Raw genomic sequence first — 15,000 nt, forward strand, 5'->3', positions numbered from 1 at the left:
ATTTGAAATGGGGAAGGATATACTTTATTGGCTGTGTCTCAGGATTAAATAATCACACTTCCTTTGACAACTCAACCTCTGTTGGTGAAAATGAGCCCAGTGTCTTGAACATGATGAAGATAAATGGTCCAGATTAACACAACCGCAGTCTAAACGTTTCAGTTCACTAATTTGCTAGGTGGTGCCAGGTTTGCTTTTTGTTTGGTTTTGGGGTTTTTTGGGGGGGGAGGGGGTTTGCACAGAAGTATACATTTTAAGGTCTCAGCTGGTGTTGGGAAGAAAGGCTGGCATTACTGAAGGCTTGTTAGGGCAATTTCACCCTCAACCCCTGACCTTCAGGCTTTGGGAATTTGATATTGCTAACTGAAGAGCCATTTGTAATTTCTAGATACTGAAAATAAGCTCTAAGGAGACAGCTTTGTGGTCTAGGGTCTAACTCACAAGAACAAATATACGAGGGGCTGGAAGCTCCTTGCTTCCTCAGGGAGGCCTCTGGCCAAGCTCACCTTAGGAGGCATGTAGGACGCTTTCTTGATGACCACAGGATACCTGAAATGTTCATGCAGGTGGTTGACATATTCACACATCCTAGGAGGAAGGAATCAGATTAGGGCAGTAATGTCTTATGTTAGATCATTCATGTGGTACTAACTGTTAGAGCCAAGGGGTGAGCACCAATGAAGAAAGGGTGGACTCAATCGGGTGCGTGTTTCTATGCAAATCTCTCAACCTCTGCCTCAGGTTCTCTCCCTGTAAACTAAAACAGTGTGAGGCTTGGGTGAAGTCTCATGTGGGTGGGTACCAAAAGTCTCGTAACTCTACAGGTGGTCCCCGACTCACAGTGGTTTGACTTAAGATTTTTCGATTCCGTGATGAAGCAAAAGCCATATGCATTCAGTAGAATTGTACTTCAAAGTTTGAATCTGGATCTTTTCCCAGCTTGTGGCGTGTGATACGATCCTCTCTTGTGATGCTGGCCTGTGGCCTATGGCCGCAGCAGCCCCCAGTCAACCACGCCATCACTAGGGTCAACAACCAGTACACTAACAACTGTTGGTACCCATACAACCATTCAGTTTTACACTCTCAGTACCGTATTCGATAAACTACACAAGCTATTCAGCATTTTATTATAAAATAGGCTTCACGTCAGATGATTTTGCTCAAGTACAGACTAATATAGGTGTTCTGAGCATGTTTAAGGTAGGTAGGCTGGGCTAAGGTATGTTCAGTAGGTTAGGTGTATTAAACATTTTAAAATATATTTTCAATATATTAATATTTATCAATATTGATAAATATATTACTATTTCAATATACTATGGTGGGTTTATTGGAATGTTAAGCTATCTTAGGCCAAGGAAGATCTGTAAAAGTTTTGTGACCCCCAAAGGTAGCCATTTAGACTCCATAAGTATCTGGGATTATTTGGGTGCCTTTAGCCAAAAGTCAGATGAATAGATTAAAATCACCCAGTGAGATCCCATCCAGCTACACACACGAGTTAGAAAAAAGAGCACAGGTTTTACTATCAGACCAATCTGTTCAAATTTGGGTCAGCCACCCTCTAGTTTTGTGACTTGGGGCAAGTGACCTAACTCTGCTGCCTTACTTTGGTCATCGGTTAATGAACAGCTAGGACAGGCAGCCCAGGTGCCCGGTGCCAGGCATTCCCAAAGGAACTGGCAAGACGGGGCTGCATGGTTTCAGAGGACACAGATACCAAGTTATCGACCAGAATATGCGCTATGTATAATCTACAAAGAACAGGCCACAGGTGAAGAACCAGCCCCATGGGAGAGGATGTTCTGGCCTTGAAGAGTGAGCAGGAACGGGTGTCCCACGCAGTCACAAAGCTGGGGTGCAAGCGGCGCCTGGCGGCTGCCCCGCTCACACACCAACATTCCCGCGCATGGGGGCAACATTCCTGCACAGGGGGGCGGCAGGAGGTGCTCTCGCCCACTTGTGGGTGGTCACAGCGCACCTCGCTCAGCCCTGGCCCTTTTCTCAGCCCTCAAGACTGACAGGACCTTTCAAGGTTGGTCCGAACCTCCCCTTAGTCCCACCTTTGGGACTGAAATGAGGGAGCAAAAGCAGAATAACCTAGGAATGTTCACTTTTTATTGTACAAAATATTTCAGACATAAAAGGCAGCACCTATGTACTCACCCTCATCTTAAGAGAAAAACCATTATCATTGAGGCTCCCATCAACCCTCATAGGTCCCATTTCTCACCCACGGCCCCGCATTTGGTGTTGACCATTCTCATGTACGTATTTATGCTGCCTCCATATAAAGATCATGGCCAGTGATCCTTCTGCGATACCACATTTAACTCCAGGAGTTAATAAAGCCATATGTGGGGGTGCCTGGGTGGCTCAGTCGCTTAAGCAGCCGGCTCTTGATTTTGGCTCAGGTCATGATCTTAGGGTCCTGGGATTGAGCCCCATATCCTGCTCTATGCTCAGCAGGGAGTCTGCTCAAGCATTCTCTCTGTCCTCCTCCCTCTGCCCCTCCCACCGCTTGCTCTCTCTGAAATAAATCTTAAAAATAAAGCCATGTGTGTGCAGATGACTGGAAGACTGTCTTAAAGTTCACCTGGGACATGTTGAGAAATAAGGTGGAACTAGATGCGGCCAGATTACAGAATACTCCAGCGCTGGGACCAGGAGATTGGACAGAAGCAGAGAATATAAGTATGATGAAAGCAAGGCTTTAGAATGGAAGGAGTTCTGGGGGCGCCTGGGTGGCTCAGTCGGTTAAGTGTCTGACTCTTGATCTCAGCTCAGCTCTTGATCTCAGGGTTCTGAGTTCAAGCCCTGCTGGGCTCCATACTAGGTGTGGAGCCTACTTAAAAAAACCCAAAAAACAAAAGGAGTTCTGGCTTCCCCGGGGTTCCACCCCACCCACGCACCATCTCATACTTAGAAAACAAAGGCAGCTACCACAAACCCAGTCCTCTGAAAGAAAAAGATCTACTCACTGCTGGGGCTCCAGTATAATGGCCCCCTGGGAGAAAGTGGAAGCAAAACCAAGTTGGCCTTTGAGTTATAGGACATGGCAAAATAGAGTTCTTGGTGCCACTGGTCTCCAGAGCCGAATTTTACAAAATCTGACCTGACTGAGGGATGCTACTGAAGTTATCTCCACATTACCTGTTTTTTTTGTTTTGGTTTTTTTTTTTAATAGAGAGCATGAGCAGGGAGAGAGGCAGAGGGAGAGGGAGAAGCAGGCTCCCCGCCGAGCCAGGAGCCCGATGTGGGGCTCGATCCCAGGACCCTGGGATCATGACCTGAGCCGAAGGCAGACGCTTAACCATCTGAGCCACCCAGGCGCCCCTCCACATTACCTGTTCTTAAGGCTTGCAGAAATGGAGATGAAGTCAAATATAATCAGGTGCTGAACCAATTCACAGAGGCCAACTCCACCGGCATGAGGGCAAACGGGAACTACAATAAAGACATTTCTATTTAATGCCTAGGGGTGGGGATGGGTGGATGAGAGAGCACCTGCGGTGATTAAGGTGATTGCCCGCCTGTGATTACATCATTCATTATGATCTAGGGATGAAAATAGATTCCCTGATCAGGCCGAAAAGAGAGTCCCTCCAGAGGGACCCGCCGGTGTGCGTGGGTGGGGAAATGGAGGTTTGGTGCACGGCTCCTGGGGCGCCCTTACTTTCAAACTTTTTGGCCATCAGCAACACCGAGAGGTTTTCATTGACACTTCCCAGCCTGCAGCTGTCAATCTGGAGAAACTGCAGGGCTTTCGCTTGTAGGAGTTGCTTAAATATCACTCTATTGTGGCACTGGAAATAGAATTAAAATAAAACCAGCAGAAGAGTTAACCTGGGCCTTCAGGAAGCCCAGGCTATATTTATCCTTTGCTCTCACCTGGCACGAAGCAAGCCCTGACAATACAGGTCAGGGACCTGACGGCTCACTGCTTCCTAAATCTGCCGGTGGAAGGATGTGAGTCACGCAAAAGTCCCACCGCTTGACATCTATGAAGGAATAACCGTCGGAGCGGATGGCAAGTGGGAGGCGAAGCAAAGCATCAGGGTGGAATGTGGTGATGGCGGTGAGCAGGTGGCTTGGACGACCAAAAACCCACGGCTAACCAGCACTGCTCCTTTTGCTGGGCAAACTGAGAATCTGTTCCTTCACACTGCTCTGCTCGTGGGTGGACTGCCGCAGGTTTTGGCAAGCATTGGTGCTTCGTTTATAAGCAGAGAGCGAACGCAGTAACGTTTATTCAATTTGGAAGCTGGCTTTCTTAAAACCATACAGTGCGTCTCATGCCCTTGCAGGAGCAACTTTAAACTGCTGCCTTGTAAATTTTGATTACTTTGGGAAAGATACCTGGCCTTACATCATATGAATTGTAGGTAAAGAGACAAAAACTTTTGACTGTCTCCGACTCCAGACTCTACTAATGTGCTGTAAAACATCCCAAGTTCAGAGATTAAGAAAACTTCCCCACTCAGAATAACACAGGTGATGGAGCCTGACGTACGCCAGTGTCCCCAGTGGGTGGCCGGTGTGTACTGACCCCAAGGAGAGGTCACTTACTTGTTCTCCGGTGGCAACGCCAATTCCTAATGGGACCAGTGCCTATAAAATATAAGGCAACCTGATGTTATTTTCCTGAGTCTTTGAACTGAAACTCCTAATGTTTAAAACTATTTACGGTTGTTTCACCACCTAGAGCTGAAGAAGGAAACGTCCCTGCTGGGGGGCTGTGTGAAGTTTTGGGAATGGCAGGTCGGCAAGGGGATTATGTGTGCACACAGGAGGGGCTTGTTCCTATGCTGCCATTAGCTCCCCTCCTGCTAGCTCTGCAGATTCTCCCCACCGCCCCCCTCCAGTGGGTGTTCTAGAACCCTCTCCCTTCAAGCTTAGCGAGCGGCCTTAGATCCACTTTACCGGTCAGGCTGAGCTCGTTCCTTACCTGGTGAAATCCTCACCTGGCAAACGCTGGAGTCTTCTGAACATAGCACTGCTCTCTCTTTCCTCCCACCTGAAGCGACCTCACCCCCCCCCACCCCCAGGCTCCGGGCTGCTCCCCTCATGCCCCCACTGGGATCGCCTCGGGCACCTGTGGTTTCTCCGCAGCTTATCTTCCCGTTGTTTACGGAATAATATCCAGGGCACTGCAAGCTAACACTATCTGAGCTCCTACTACCTGTCCGGTGCCGTGTGAAACCCTGCCTGAAATGACTCCTTGTCACAGCCCGTCGGGACAGGAGTCACCATCATCCCCATCTCACAGGGGAATGAGAAACAGGCACAGGGCTGGTAACCGTTCCCAGATCACAACTCTAGAAAGGGGTAGAACCAAGGCCTGAACTCCAGAGCCAGGGGAGGCTTCTGAACCACTAGATAGGAAAACTTCCCTGCAGAAAAACCCTTAATTTAGGAGCCAGGTGCCCCCGATCCTGCTACCTGTCCTGCCTCTATGTGTGGGTGTGGGTGAGTCATGGACCACCCAAGCCTCGGCCTCCTTGTCCCCAGGTGAGGAGTTAGAGTGGATGGTCAGTGGGGCACCTTCTACCTTCCTGGTTTATGCTTCCAGAAACCTCTAATTTAAATGAGTGCCGTTCTCAAAACAAAAACCAGAGTGGGGAAAAATAGAGGAAGAAAGCCATTTGACTTATTCATTCTACCATTTTAAAAAGCATATGTTTCTGACACTTAATAGGTACCAACTCCTATGTCTTCCTTTTAAATATTTCCTGAACCTGCTCTAGTCTAGCTGCCCTGTCCCTTCCCCGCCCGCCCTCCTAGATTACTGGGAAAGCCTCCTAGCTCTGCCCTCTGCTCTGCTTTCTTTCTGCCTGTTCCACACCCCCCTGTACTGCATCTCAATCCATCTTACATGTTTTTTCCAGTCAAATCTTCTTTGATCCCATTCTCTCCTTCAAGACGCTATGGTGACTCACTGTGTCGGACGGCATCTTCTGCGCAGATGGACCCATCACCCGGGCCCAGGGACCAGTCTTTCCCACAATGCCCGACGTGCACCTGCCCTCCACTGGGGATCTGCTCCGCCCCACCTGTGCTGGCTGACTCCGCAGCTTCCCCCTGCCTCTGGTTGTCTGTGCCCACGTCATAGGATACCTCCTGAGGGGACAGCCTTCCCCACGTAAACAAAACCTCAGAGGGCTGAAGCCCCGAAGAACTTCCAATGAGACTCTCCGGGCTGGGGTGGGGGGGGGGGGGGCGGGGCAGCACTAGGGTGTGGCTACCCCCAAAGAACCCCAAGGTGAAAGTCTTCGTCAAACCGTGGACTCGGACCAAATTCTCAGAAGTTTTCGAGTCTGTTTAAACTGACACGGTCACCCTGTGGCTCCTGCTTGTCTCCCCCACCCTGCTGTGCAGCTTTGCTCAGGGTCCGCTCTTGTCTTACCTCCGCGAGCCGCCCCACTGCCCCAGCCCACCCCTGTGTCTTCCTCCTGTCCCTCCCCTTTTCAGATTAGGGGAGAGATAGCAATGCAGTCACCTCAGGGGGAAACCTGCTCCCGGCAGGCTGGAGCTCCCTCCTGTCCCTCCTGTCCCAGGGTCTCCCTAAACCCGAGAGGTGGGGAGGCCGGGTGGATCTGTGTGGGAGGCGCCCCAGCGCCAGGGCTCCAGGCAGCCTCCTCGGGGGGCGGCCTGACCGTGGCATTAGCTAAGCAAACCTTTTCTTTGGGGTCAACCAGAGGAATCTACACTTTTGTTTCATTCGGGGTGAAAAAAATATTTTAGTATCAGTCAGGTTTCTGTATTTACAAAGTACTAATCTCTGGATTGCTGGCAGCCTTTCAACTTTTAGCAGTTTACTGTCTCTAAAATAGAGAAATGTAAAAGGAAATAAGCAAAGGAGCTTTAGGATCTGTCACGGCCACTCCAGAAAACCAACCAAACAACAACAAAAATATACAGCGGCAGGGGCAGGAGGAGTTTTTCTACCTCGGAAATGGCTGCGTGTCCCAGAATGTCATCAGGGGAGGTGGGCTCCTCAATCCACAGTGGCTTGAACTCAGCCAGCTTTGAAATCCACTCTACCGCCTCGGGCACATCCCAGCGCTGGTTGGCATCCATCATCTGCAGGGAGAGAGAGAGACCCTCCACCACGAGGTCTGCCTGGTGCTGACCTGTGGCAGGGCTATGGCTCTCAAGGACAAAATGCTGTCACTTGGTGCCCCCGACAGCTGAGCAAGACGTCTGGAGGGAGCCCGACATGTCCTCTGTGGAGGACCAGCATGCAGGCAGCACAAAGGTGGCCAAAGAGCAGCCGCCAAGACTGGAACTGTGGCTCCAGATGCGTCTTCTGATGCATCTACGAATGAAGATGTCGTATCAGCAGTTACATTAACTTGGGACTCTGCAGCGTGTTGTCTTGGGATTTACTAGTGAGAAGGGCTGATGTCATTCAAGGCCCCTGCAAAATACTGCCTACACCAAATGGATGCTAAGTAGCAATAGCATAGAGTACATGTCCGGAAGTGCCCTGGGCTGGGCCCAGGAGAAGTGCTCGCTGGCCCTGGAGCTCTGGCCCAATCTGCATCGAGGTGCCACCCAACTGCATCTGTCTTGCAGTATCCATTGTTCTGGAAACTATTTTATCACATTCCGAATCAGGCCTCATCAATTCTGAATTTGTTCACCAGTCATTTTGATGCTTGCCAACTATGAGTCTGGCACAATAATACATAACCCAAACTCTACCATTGATGAAGCACCTACTCAACCAGGCAGTTTATGGATTTTGTCCCATTTAATATTTAGAACAACTCTGTGAAGCATTTCATATTAACCCAGTTTACAGAAAAGAAAGCTGGCATGCAGAGAAGTTAAGGAACTTACCCAAAACAGTAAGTCACGTAAATGACAAGTTCAGGGCCAGGCCTCTAACTCCCAGGCCCTGGCCCTCTGGAAGCCAGGTGCTGGGTGTGCAGACACCAAGAAAGGGCCTCTCCACCCCTGACATTATCACGCTTGATGACAGACATGGGGATGGATGTGTCCAGTAGAAAGTGCTAAGTGGTAGGAGTTCCCTCAGGGGCCACTGTGAGGACCAGAGGACAGTACAGCTAGAATCACTTTGTATCACAAGTTATTTGGGTAAGGACAGCCCCATAAGACAAAAGTCATGTTAACTTGTGTATAAATAGTGGCATTTCTGATCTCAGGTCAGGATTCAGCTCCTATTTCTGTTAACTTATGAAACATGCCTCCAAAAGCATAAAAATATCTTACTGTGACTTTGTAAAAGTATTTTACATGTAATAAGAAGCATCTTATAAAAATATGTAGTGAGGAATGACTGATCCTTACATTTATTTCTGCAAAAGTCTGGCATTTCTTCCACCTTAGCTCCATGAGACTGGCCTACCTGCTGAACCAGGCAGGACATATTTGTTAAGAGAAATTAAATAATGACACACGAGGGCACCAAGGGGGTACCTGTTTGCTCAGGTGCATCCGTGCTAGCAAGAAGGAATCCCTAACCGGATCTGACTTAAGGAGTTCTGCAGAGCAGACACATTTAAAACTATCAGCTCCTTCAGTTTTTTTTTAAAGAGTTCACCCATTGCAAAACCACGCAGCTGTGCCTCCTCTCACATTCAGCTTTAAAATTCCCCACGAAGAGGGCCCAGGTGGCTCAGTCGTTGAGTGTCTGCCTTTGGCTCAGGTCATGATCCCGGGGTCCTAGGATCGAGTCCCGCATCGGCGGGCTCCCTGCTCTGCAGGAAGCCTGCTTCTCCCTCTCCCACTCCCCCTGCTTGTGTTCCCTCTCTTGCTGTGTTTCTCTCTGTCAAATAAATAAATAAAATCTTAAAAAAAAAAAATTAAAAATTCCCAACGTTCTTTAATCCTTGAGATGAGCTGTATTTGGCCCAGGACACAGGCTTCATGTAAGCTGCTCTTTCTCAATGGGAGGGGAGGACATTTACCAACGTCTTCTCAGGTCCAATCATGTTTCGGATGAGGCGGCACCTGCGGATGTCATCCTGGAGATCAGCACCCACTTTAACCTTAAACCTATAAAAGAAATGCGGTTTGGGGGTTGAGAGCTGTCCCCTGACATGGCGAAGACACGCGGGTTCTCTGCCTTTGCCGACAATTCATAGGTGCCTTCTAGTAACCTCTTGCCTCTCTCCCCGTTGGTCTTAGACAAGCCACTTGAGGGGCGCTTGGGTGGCTCAGTAGTTAAGTGTCTGCCTTTGGCTCGGGTCATGATCCTGGGGTCCTGGGATGGAGCCCCATGTGGGGCTCAATCCCAGGACCCTGGGACTATGACCTGAGCCGAAGGCAGACGCTTGACTGACTGAGCCACCCAGGTGCCCCAAGCAGTCACATCTTTAACAACACTGAGTTTTTGCTGCGCTGTGACAAGGAACGAAGAACAAAAAGCCAGTCAGCACTAAAGAGAAGAGGAGGCTGGGACAAGGAGCCAGCCCCGTCACACCCTGAATGTAAAGAGTCTGACTGATAAAACCTCCACCTGCGCGGCTCCTTACAAGCTCAGGAGAGGTGGGCCTCTGGCTGCAGGCGCCTGAGGCTGGGGACTCACGTGACTTGGTCACAGAAGAAGCAGCAGAGGTCTCCTTTATATTACAGCTGACCCCTTGCAGGGAGCTCCCTTCATGTGTTCAGATGCCCAAATAGTCTCCAGAGCCGGGTCTCTACCTCCTCCCCAAGACCCCAAGCCGCGGTTTCAGTTGTCGGGAGAGAGCGTGGTCACCCCCTTGCCGGGGAGGCAGCACCACCGTGGGCGAGGCCAGTCTCCTCTCCCTCACTCAGGGACTGCTCCACATTCTCCCCCTACTTTCCTCGGTGCCTACGCTCTGTGCCATCAGAAAGCCCCGCTGGCAGCACACACCCTGGCACTCGTTGCTTCTCTCTCTTCCACTCAGCACTAACACAGTCAAGAAGACGTTTCTGTCCCAGATGGGAGCTCCAGTTTCCAGATGCCAGGCTTCTGTGCTGGGAGGCCTCTGAAATCGCTCCTCAGCCTTCTGTGACTCACTAGGTACTACTGTTCCCACCTTTCCTGAGCACGTAGAGGGGGGAGGGGTATCAACGCTTACTGAGCACCTGTTATGACTCCCAGCTGTGCTGGCCCTTTTCCAATAAAAACATCTCATTGCAAGGAGAATCATGAATTAATATTATTCCCATTTTATAGAGAAAATGAGGTCTGGAGAGGCTGAGCAATTTGCTCATGATCACACAGCAAGTACGTGCAGGAGACGAAGGGAAAAGGCAAGAGGTTGATTCCAAATCCAACACAACCCAAGCCCCTTTCCCCTGCTTCAGGCTGCCTCCTTCAAAGTCTCACTCCCCAACTCTATTTCGCCGAGGAGTCAACAAAAATTCAGTGCCTCTCAAACTTTAGCAAGCACACAAATCACCCTTTACCATGGGATCTCGTTAAAATGCAGATTCCTGCGCAGCAGGTCTGGGAAGAGGCTGGAGGGTCTACATTGCTGACAAGCTCCCAGGGAATGCGGAGGCCCCTGCCCAGCAGGAGGCCCGTGGCCACGCCCAGAGTCTGCGGAGGCTGATCCAGCCCAGGCAGGACTTCCCGCCGTGTGCTACACCGATAGACTCACGGTGACCCCCCATCACGAGATGATGGTCCCTCTGTGTCCTGCACTGTGTCGGGTTCGGGAGCCCCCAACAACCACAATTCATCCAGAGGAAGACCCTAGGACGTCCAGGGGTCCATATTGACACAGGAGAGAGACAGGAGAGAAGAGCCAATGGTTGGTCTGGAGAGAAACAGCCTGCAGAGGAGAAGGGCTGCCACTGGAGGGGGTGAGGGGGCGCCTGGAGACTCCGTGGAAAACTGGAACCAGTGACTGGAAGTTCTCCGGAAGGGAAGGTTTTGATACACGGAAGCTCTTTCTAACGCGTGCAGCCCTCAACAACGCAGAAGTGCCTTTTACCGGTTAGGCTCGCTGCCTCTGTAGGTTTTCAAGCATGGAATCAATGCTTCTTACTGGTAGTAAAGAGTGGATTTCTATCCTAGACTAGTGCTTGAGATTGACCATCTTCAAGCTCTTTCAAATCTGATGTTCTAGGATTCTCACTAGGACTCACATCTCATCTTTGGAGGAAGAGCCTGGCCTACGTTGAAACTTCTCCTATGCGTCCCTACGTGTCAGACTGTTCTGGACGAATCCTGGCCTCCTTGGTGCCTTTTGCTCCTGGCTCCTCTCCACTGGCAAGCCTATCGTGACAGGGAGAGTGAAGTGCATTATCACACAAACAAGTTACCTGGTCCAGCCATCCTTCAGTGCCTCCGTGCAGAGCTGTGGGAGAAAGGGAGACAGCCACCATCACACACCCAAACGCTCTCTCTGGTCTAATGAGAACCCCAGTTGTCTCTGATGTGCTTTCACAAACACTGGCTGCCGCATGAACCAGAGGAACAGCCACGTGCTGGTGAATTAAGAGCAGGAACGCCTTAGCCAACAGAGCATAACTCCTTGTACTTGTAGGATGACTTTCTTTCATCTCTAGGGGAACAATTTCTTGAATCGTTCACAACATTCCTAAAAGGGAAATGGAGCATTTAGGTCCCCCTTCTTAAAGCCAGGATATTCTGCAGCATCCATAGAACGCGTGGATGTAAGGGAACCAAACAGAAGCTAGTCTTTCAGCTGTGTACGGGGTGGTGGGAAAGTCATAAATCAACCAGGCTCTGACAGCATGATGTTGTGCCAGCCACCAGGCTACAGGCCTTACACAACTCACAGCATTATTCTGAGTCCCCCAAACCACCCACGAGGTACGTATCATTTCCCCACTTCACAGGGAGGAAACCGAGGCTCAGCATGGTTCAGTGAGCACAGTACCATGTGACCCTGCTGCCTCTGCCTAGGAATCAAATCCCGGGCTGTCACCTTCCAGAAGCTGAGGTGGGACATGCTAGGTCACAGAGTCTCGCACCCACAACGTGAGCGGCTTTACTTCACTCCGGTATAAGTACTTTCAGGATGGGGCTTTGGATCCATAATGATTTAGAAAGGCTAACAAGAAAATGCCAGAAAGCCAGGAATATAAAACATGTCTACAAAACCGGGTTCCAGTGCTCACCTGCTTCAGCGTGTCATCGGAGTACCCCAGCCAGGCGCACGACGTGGTGTAGGCAGGGTAGCCATGCATCAGCATTTGCCCTTCTGGGGAAACACAATGCTTGTCAACATTTTGTGCTTTCCAGGCGCCTTCAGAATTACAACTGCCTTTAGCTAAGCTGCTCCCTCGGAGGATCCAGCCTGTTCTCCTTCTGACCCTGCCTTTCATGTGCACCCAGCCCCAAGCCCAGCCTCTGGCCACATTCACAATCATGCAATTACCGAGGATGTCAAACTAGCCCAGGTCTTCCTATTTGTCGCACCCAGGGAGCTGCTTCATCCGGATGCAACCCTTTGTCAGAGGGCCTGGCTGCTGGGTACGGGACATTTGGGAAGATGATGCGAACCCCAAGAGGACAGGGACCCTCAAAAGGACAATGAAAGCAAAAACAATGAAGGAAATTTCCTCACCACCCACCTCTCTCTTTTTTACCAACTTGACCTTTCTGCAGTATTTCTGGAAAAAAATAAGAAGCATCATCACTTTTTCAGACAACACAGCATGCTACTACATTATTTACACATCAGCAGGTACTAGAAAACTTCCAGTTCCGTTACTCGAGTATGACTCACCATAGGCTTCCTCCTCCGTCAGGACATCTGTGATGTACCTGAAATCGATGCAGGATAAGAGCGTCCTGGGGTCCTGGCAGCGTGACAGGAGAGGGGAAAGGCCCAGATCAATTCACAAGCAGCTTATGTTTCTAAGGATGGACTTACCCTTTCTGGGAAAGGGCCTTCAGGATTTGTGTTAAATTGTTTGGTTCTGTCATTCCTTGGTACAGAGCTCTTCAGAAGGTCGGTGCCACCTCCCCAAGACATCCCCAGGCCCTCGTATGGCAACCCTTCCCCTCCCCGACACCTAGGCTCCACCAGCTCAACTAACATGGCTCCTGGAAGGAGGACCGGGCAGGAGGCAAGCACTCAGCACGAGTTAAGTGGTGAGATGAGCGCCTGGCGTCCCTCTACATATAGGTCATTTCTCCACACTTCAGGGCTGACCATGATCCTGGAGCAGCTCAGTGGGAGAGGAAAGAAGGCTGGTCTCAGAGCCGGGCCCTCCAGGGTCAACCCTGTGCCCACCGTTTATTAGCAGCCTGACCGTGGGCCATCCTCTCTTATCAAATTGGGACAATTCACTTCACCGACAGGAACAGAACGGATTCACCATGAGCGACACAGCGCACAGCCTGGCCCTGGACCATCACTGGCTGTTCTCTCCCCCACTCTTCCTGCCCCTGGTTCACTGCTCTGGCCACACTGGCAAGGCGGACATCCTCGGCTGGGCCTCTGGCTGAGACCCCTCCCATCCCAGTCTAATAGCTGGGAAGCAACCAGTAGCTTCACTCCCACTCACGTTGTACTGTGACCAGCAGTACTCCACTGGTCTGTTAAAAATCGTAAAAGCTGGGCACCCGGGTGGCTTGGTCGGTTAACCGTCTGCCTTCAGCTCAGCTCATGATCCCAGGGTCCTGGGATTGAGCGCTGCAACTGGCTCCCTGCTCAGCTCAGCAGGGGGTCTGCTTCTCCCTCTGCCCCCACCCCTGCTCGTGCTCATGTGCACGCACGCTCTCTCAAAAATAAATAAAATCTTTAAAAAAAATGTAAAAGCTCTTTCAATGCTGAGATTCTGCCCCTTTCAAGACTATTGGCCGCTACTGAATCAGGAAATAGGATCCAAAAGAATGAAGTCACAGGCATCTTCTCTAGCGGCCCTCAAATCAGTCAGTTTTGGAAGCCACCTCCTACATCCCTCTGAAAGGCTGACCTTGAGCCTAAAGGCAGCTCATGTCCTTCCCCTTTGGATGGGGCCCCACGCTGCCAGCAACTATGTCAGACAGATGGTGTAAAGCCCACCTCTTTTTATTTTCTCCCAGAGAAGAGGCAATGTCTGCCCACCTACAGTCTTCAAGGCCATGGTGTTCTTCGTGTTTCCTGAATGGTGATGCCAAATAATAACAGTGCCTTCATTAGTTGACCACCAGAGTTTTAGCAACCACCATGCAAGACATCACCCTGAGGCCAGCTAATGCTCAGAGGTTAAGTGACATGCCCAAGGTCAACCCGCCAGTAAGTGGTGGAGCCCAGATTCAAAACCAGGTCTGCCTCGGTCTGAAGTTCACTCCCCTTAACTTGTCCAGACTTTTTTCCTCCTCAGCTGCCAGGTGCTCGACCCCGCCATAAACAGGTCAAGGAAAAAGGAAACATCGAGGTGCCTATCTTCAGCATTTGGCTCCTTCCCTTCCAGAATCAGACAGTGGAGACCACCACAGTCTGATCCATCACTTTCTTTTAAATTCAAAGTGACCAGATGATATCTTAATAATAATATCTTATGTATTGTATAAGATAATAATATCTTACTAATAAAAGTCTTGCTCTTCAGGAAGCACTTTTATCATTTGGTCTTTAAACAATTCTATGAGGTTCTCAGAGAAGTGACGACTATCCCCTTTTCATAGTTAGGAAACAGAGGCTCAGAGAATTTGCATTACACATGAAAACTCCACAGTGGGGGGAGGCAGGACCTAAACTCAGTGCTTTCCTTGGACCACTCTGCCTATGTGAGCACAGCCAGCTGTTACTTCAAATATCAGAAAAGAAATACTAGGTGTTAGTGGGTGTTTGCTTTATCATCACTATAGTGATCCAGAGACAATCCTGAATATATTTACCGATTATCAAAAGGCAAGTAATCTGTGAAGTCCATCTCATTTATGTTACGTTATCATAATTATTTAACGTTATAATGTTAAAGAATTTACTTACCATGTCAACAAGTAACTTCCACAGAGGCTTGAAAAAAGAAAAAAAAGAAAGAAAGAAAGAAAAGAATAGTAAAACATGTGTAAAGTACCCATTTTTTCCTGAA

The 15,000-nt window shown here is 49.8% G+C and overlaps 1 protein-coding gene across 2 annotated transcripts in view; it reads right to left on the minus strand.

Moving 5' to 3' along the window:
* ENOSF1 (enolase superfamily member 1) overlaps positions 1–15,000 on the minus strand; it is a 28,440-nt gene that overhangs the window by 1,010 nt on the left and 12,430 nt on the right. Inside the window, exons 5-15 of one of the 2 annotated variants that reach the window (XM_021686233.2) lie at positions 14,898–14,924; positions 12,702–12,774; positions 12,547–12,585; positions 12,091–12,173; positions 11,269–11,303; positions 8,940–9,027; positions 6,952–7,086; positions 4,573–4,614; positions 3,680–3,809; positions 3,351–3,450; positions 507–588 (exon numbers count right to left, since the gene is read on the minus strand). In XM_021686233.2, coding sequence (XP_021541908.1) covers positions 507–588; positions 3,351–3,450; positions 3,680–3,809; positions 4,573–4,614; positions 6,952–7,086; positions 8,940–9,027; positions 11,269–11,303; positions 12,091–12,173; positions 12,547–12,585; positions 12,702–12,774; positions 14,898–14,924 — 834 coding nt within the window. The remainder of the gene's footprint in view (positions 1–506; positions 589–3,350; positions 3,451–3,679; positions 3,810–4,572; positions 4,615–6,951; positions 7,087–8,939; positions 9,028–11,268; positions 11,304–12,090; positions 12,174–12,546; positions 12,586–12,701; positions 12,775–14,897; positions 14,925–15,000) is intronic. The other variant, XM_044921241.1, reaches the window with a different exon arrangement.

This window comes from Neomonachus schauinslandi, chromosome 14 (genome assembly GCF_002201575.2).
Source record: "Neomonachus schauinslandi chromosome 14, ASM220157v2, whole genome shotgun sequence".
NCBI lineage: Eukaryota > Metazoa > Chordata > Mammalia > Carnivora > Phocidae > Neomonachus > Neomonachus schauinslandi.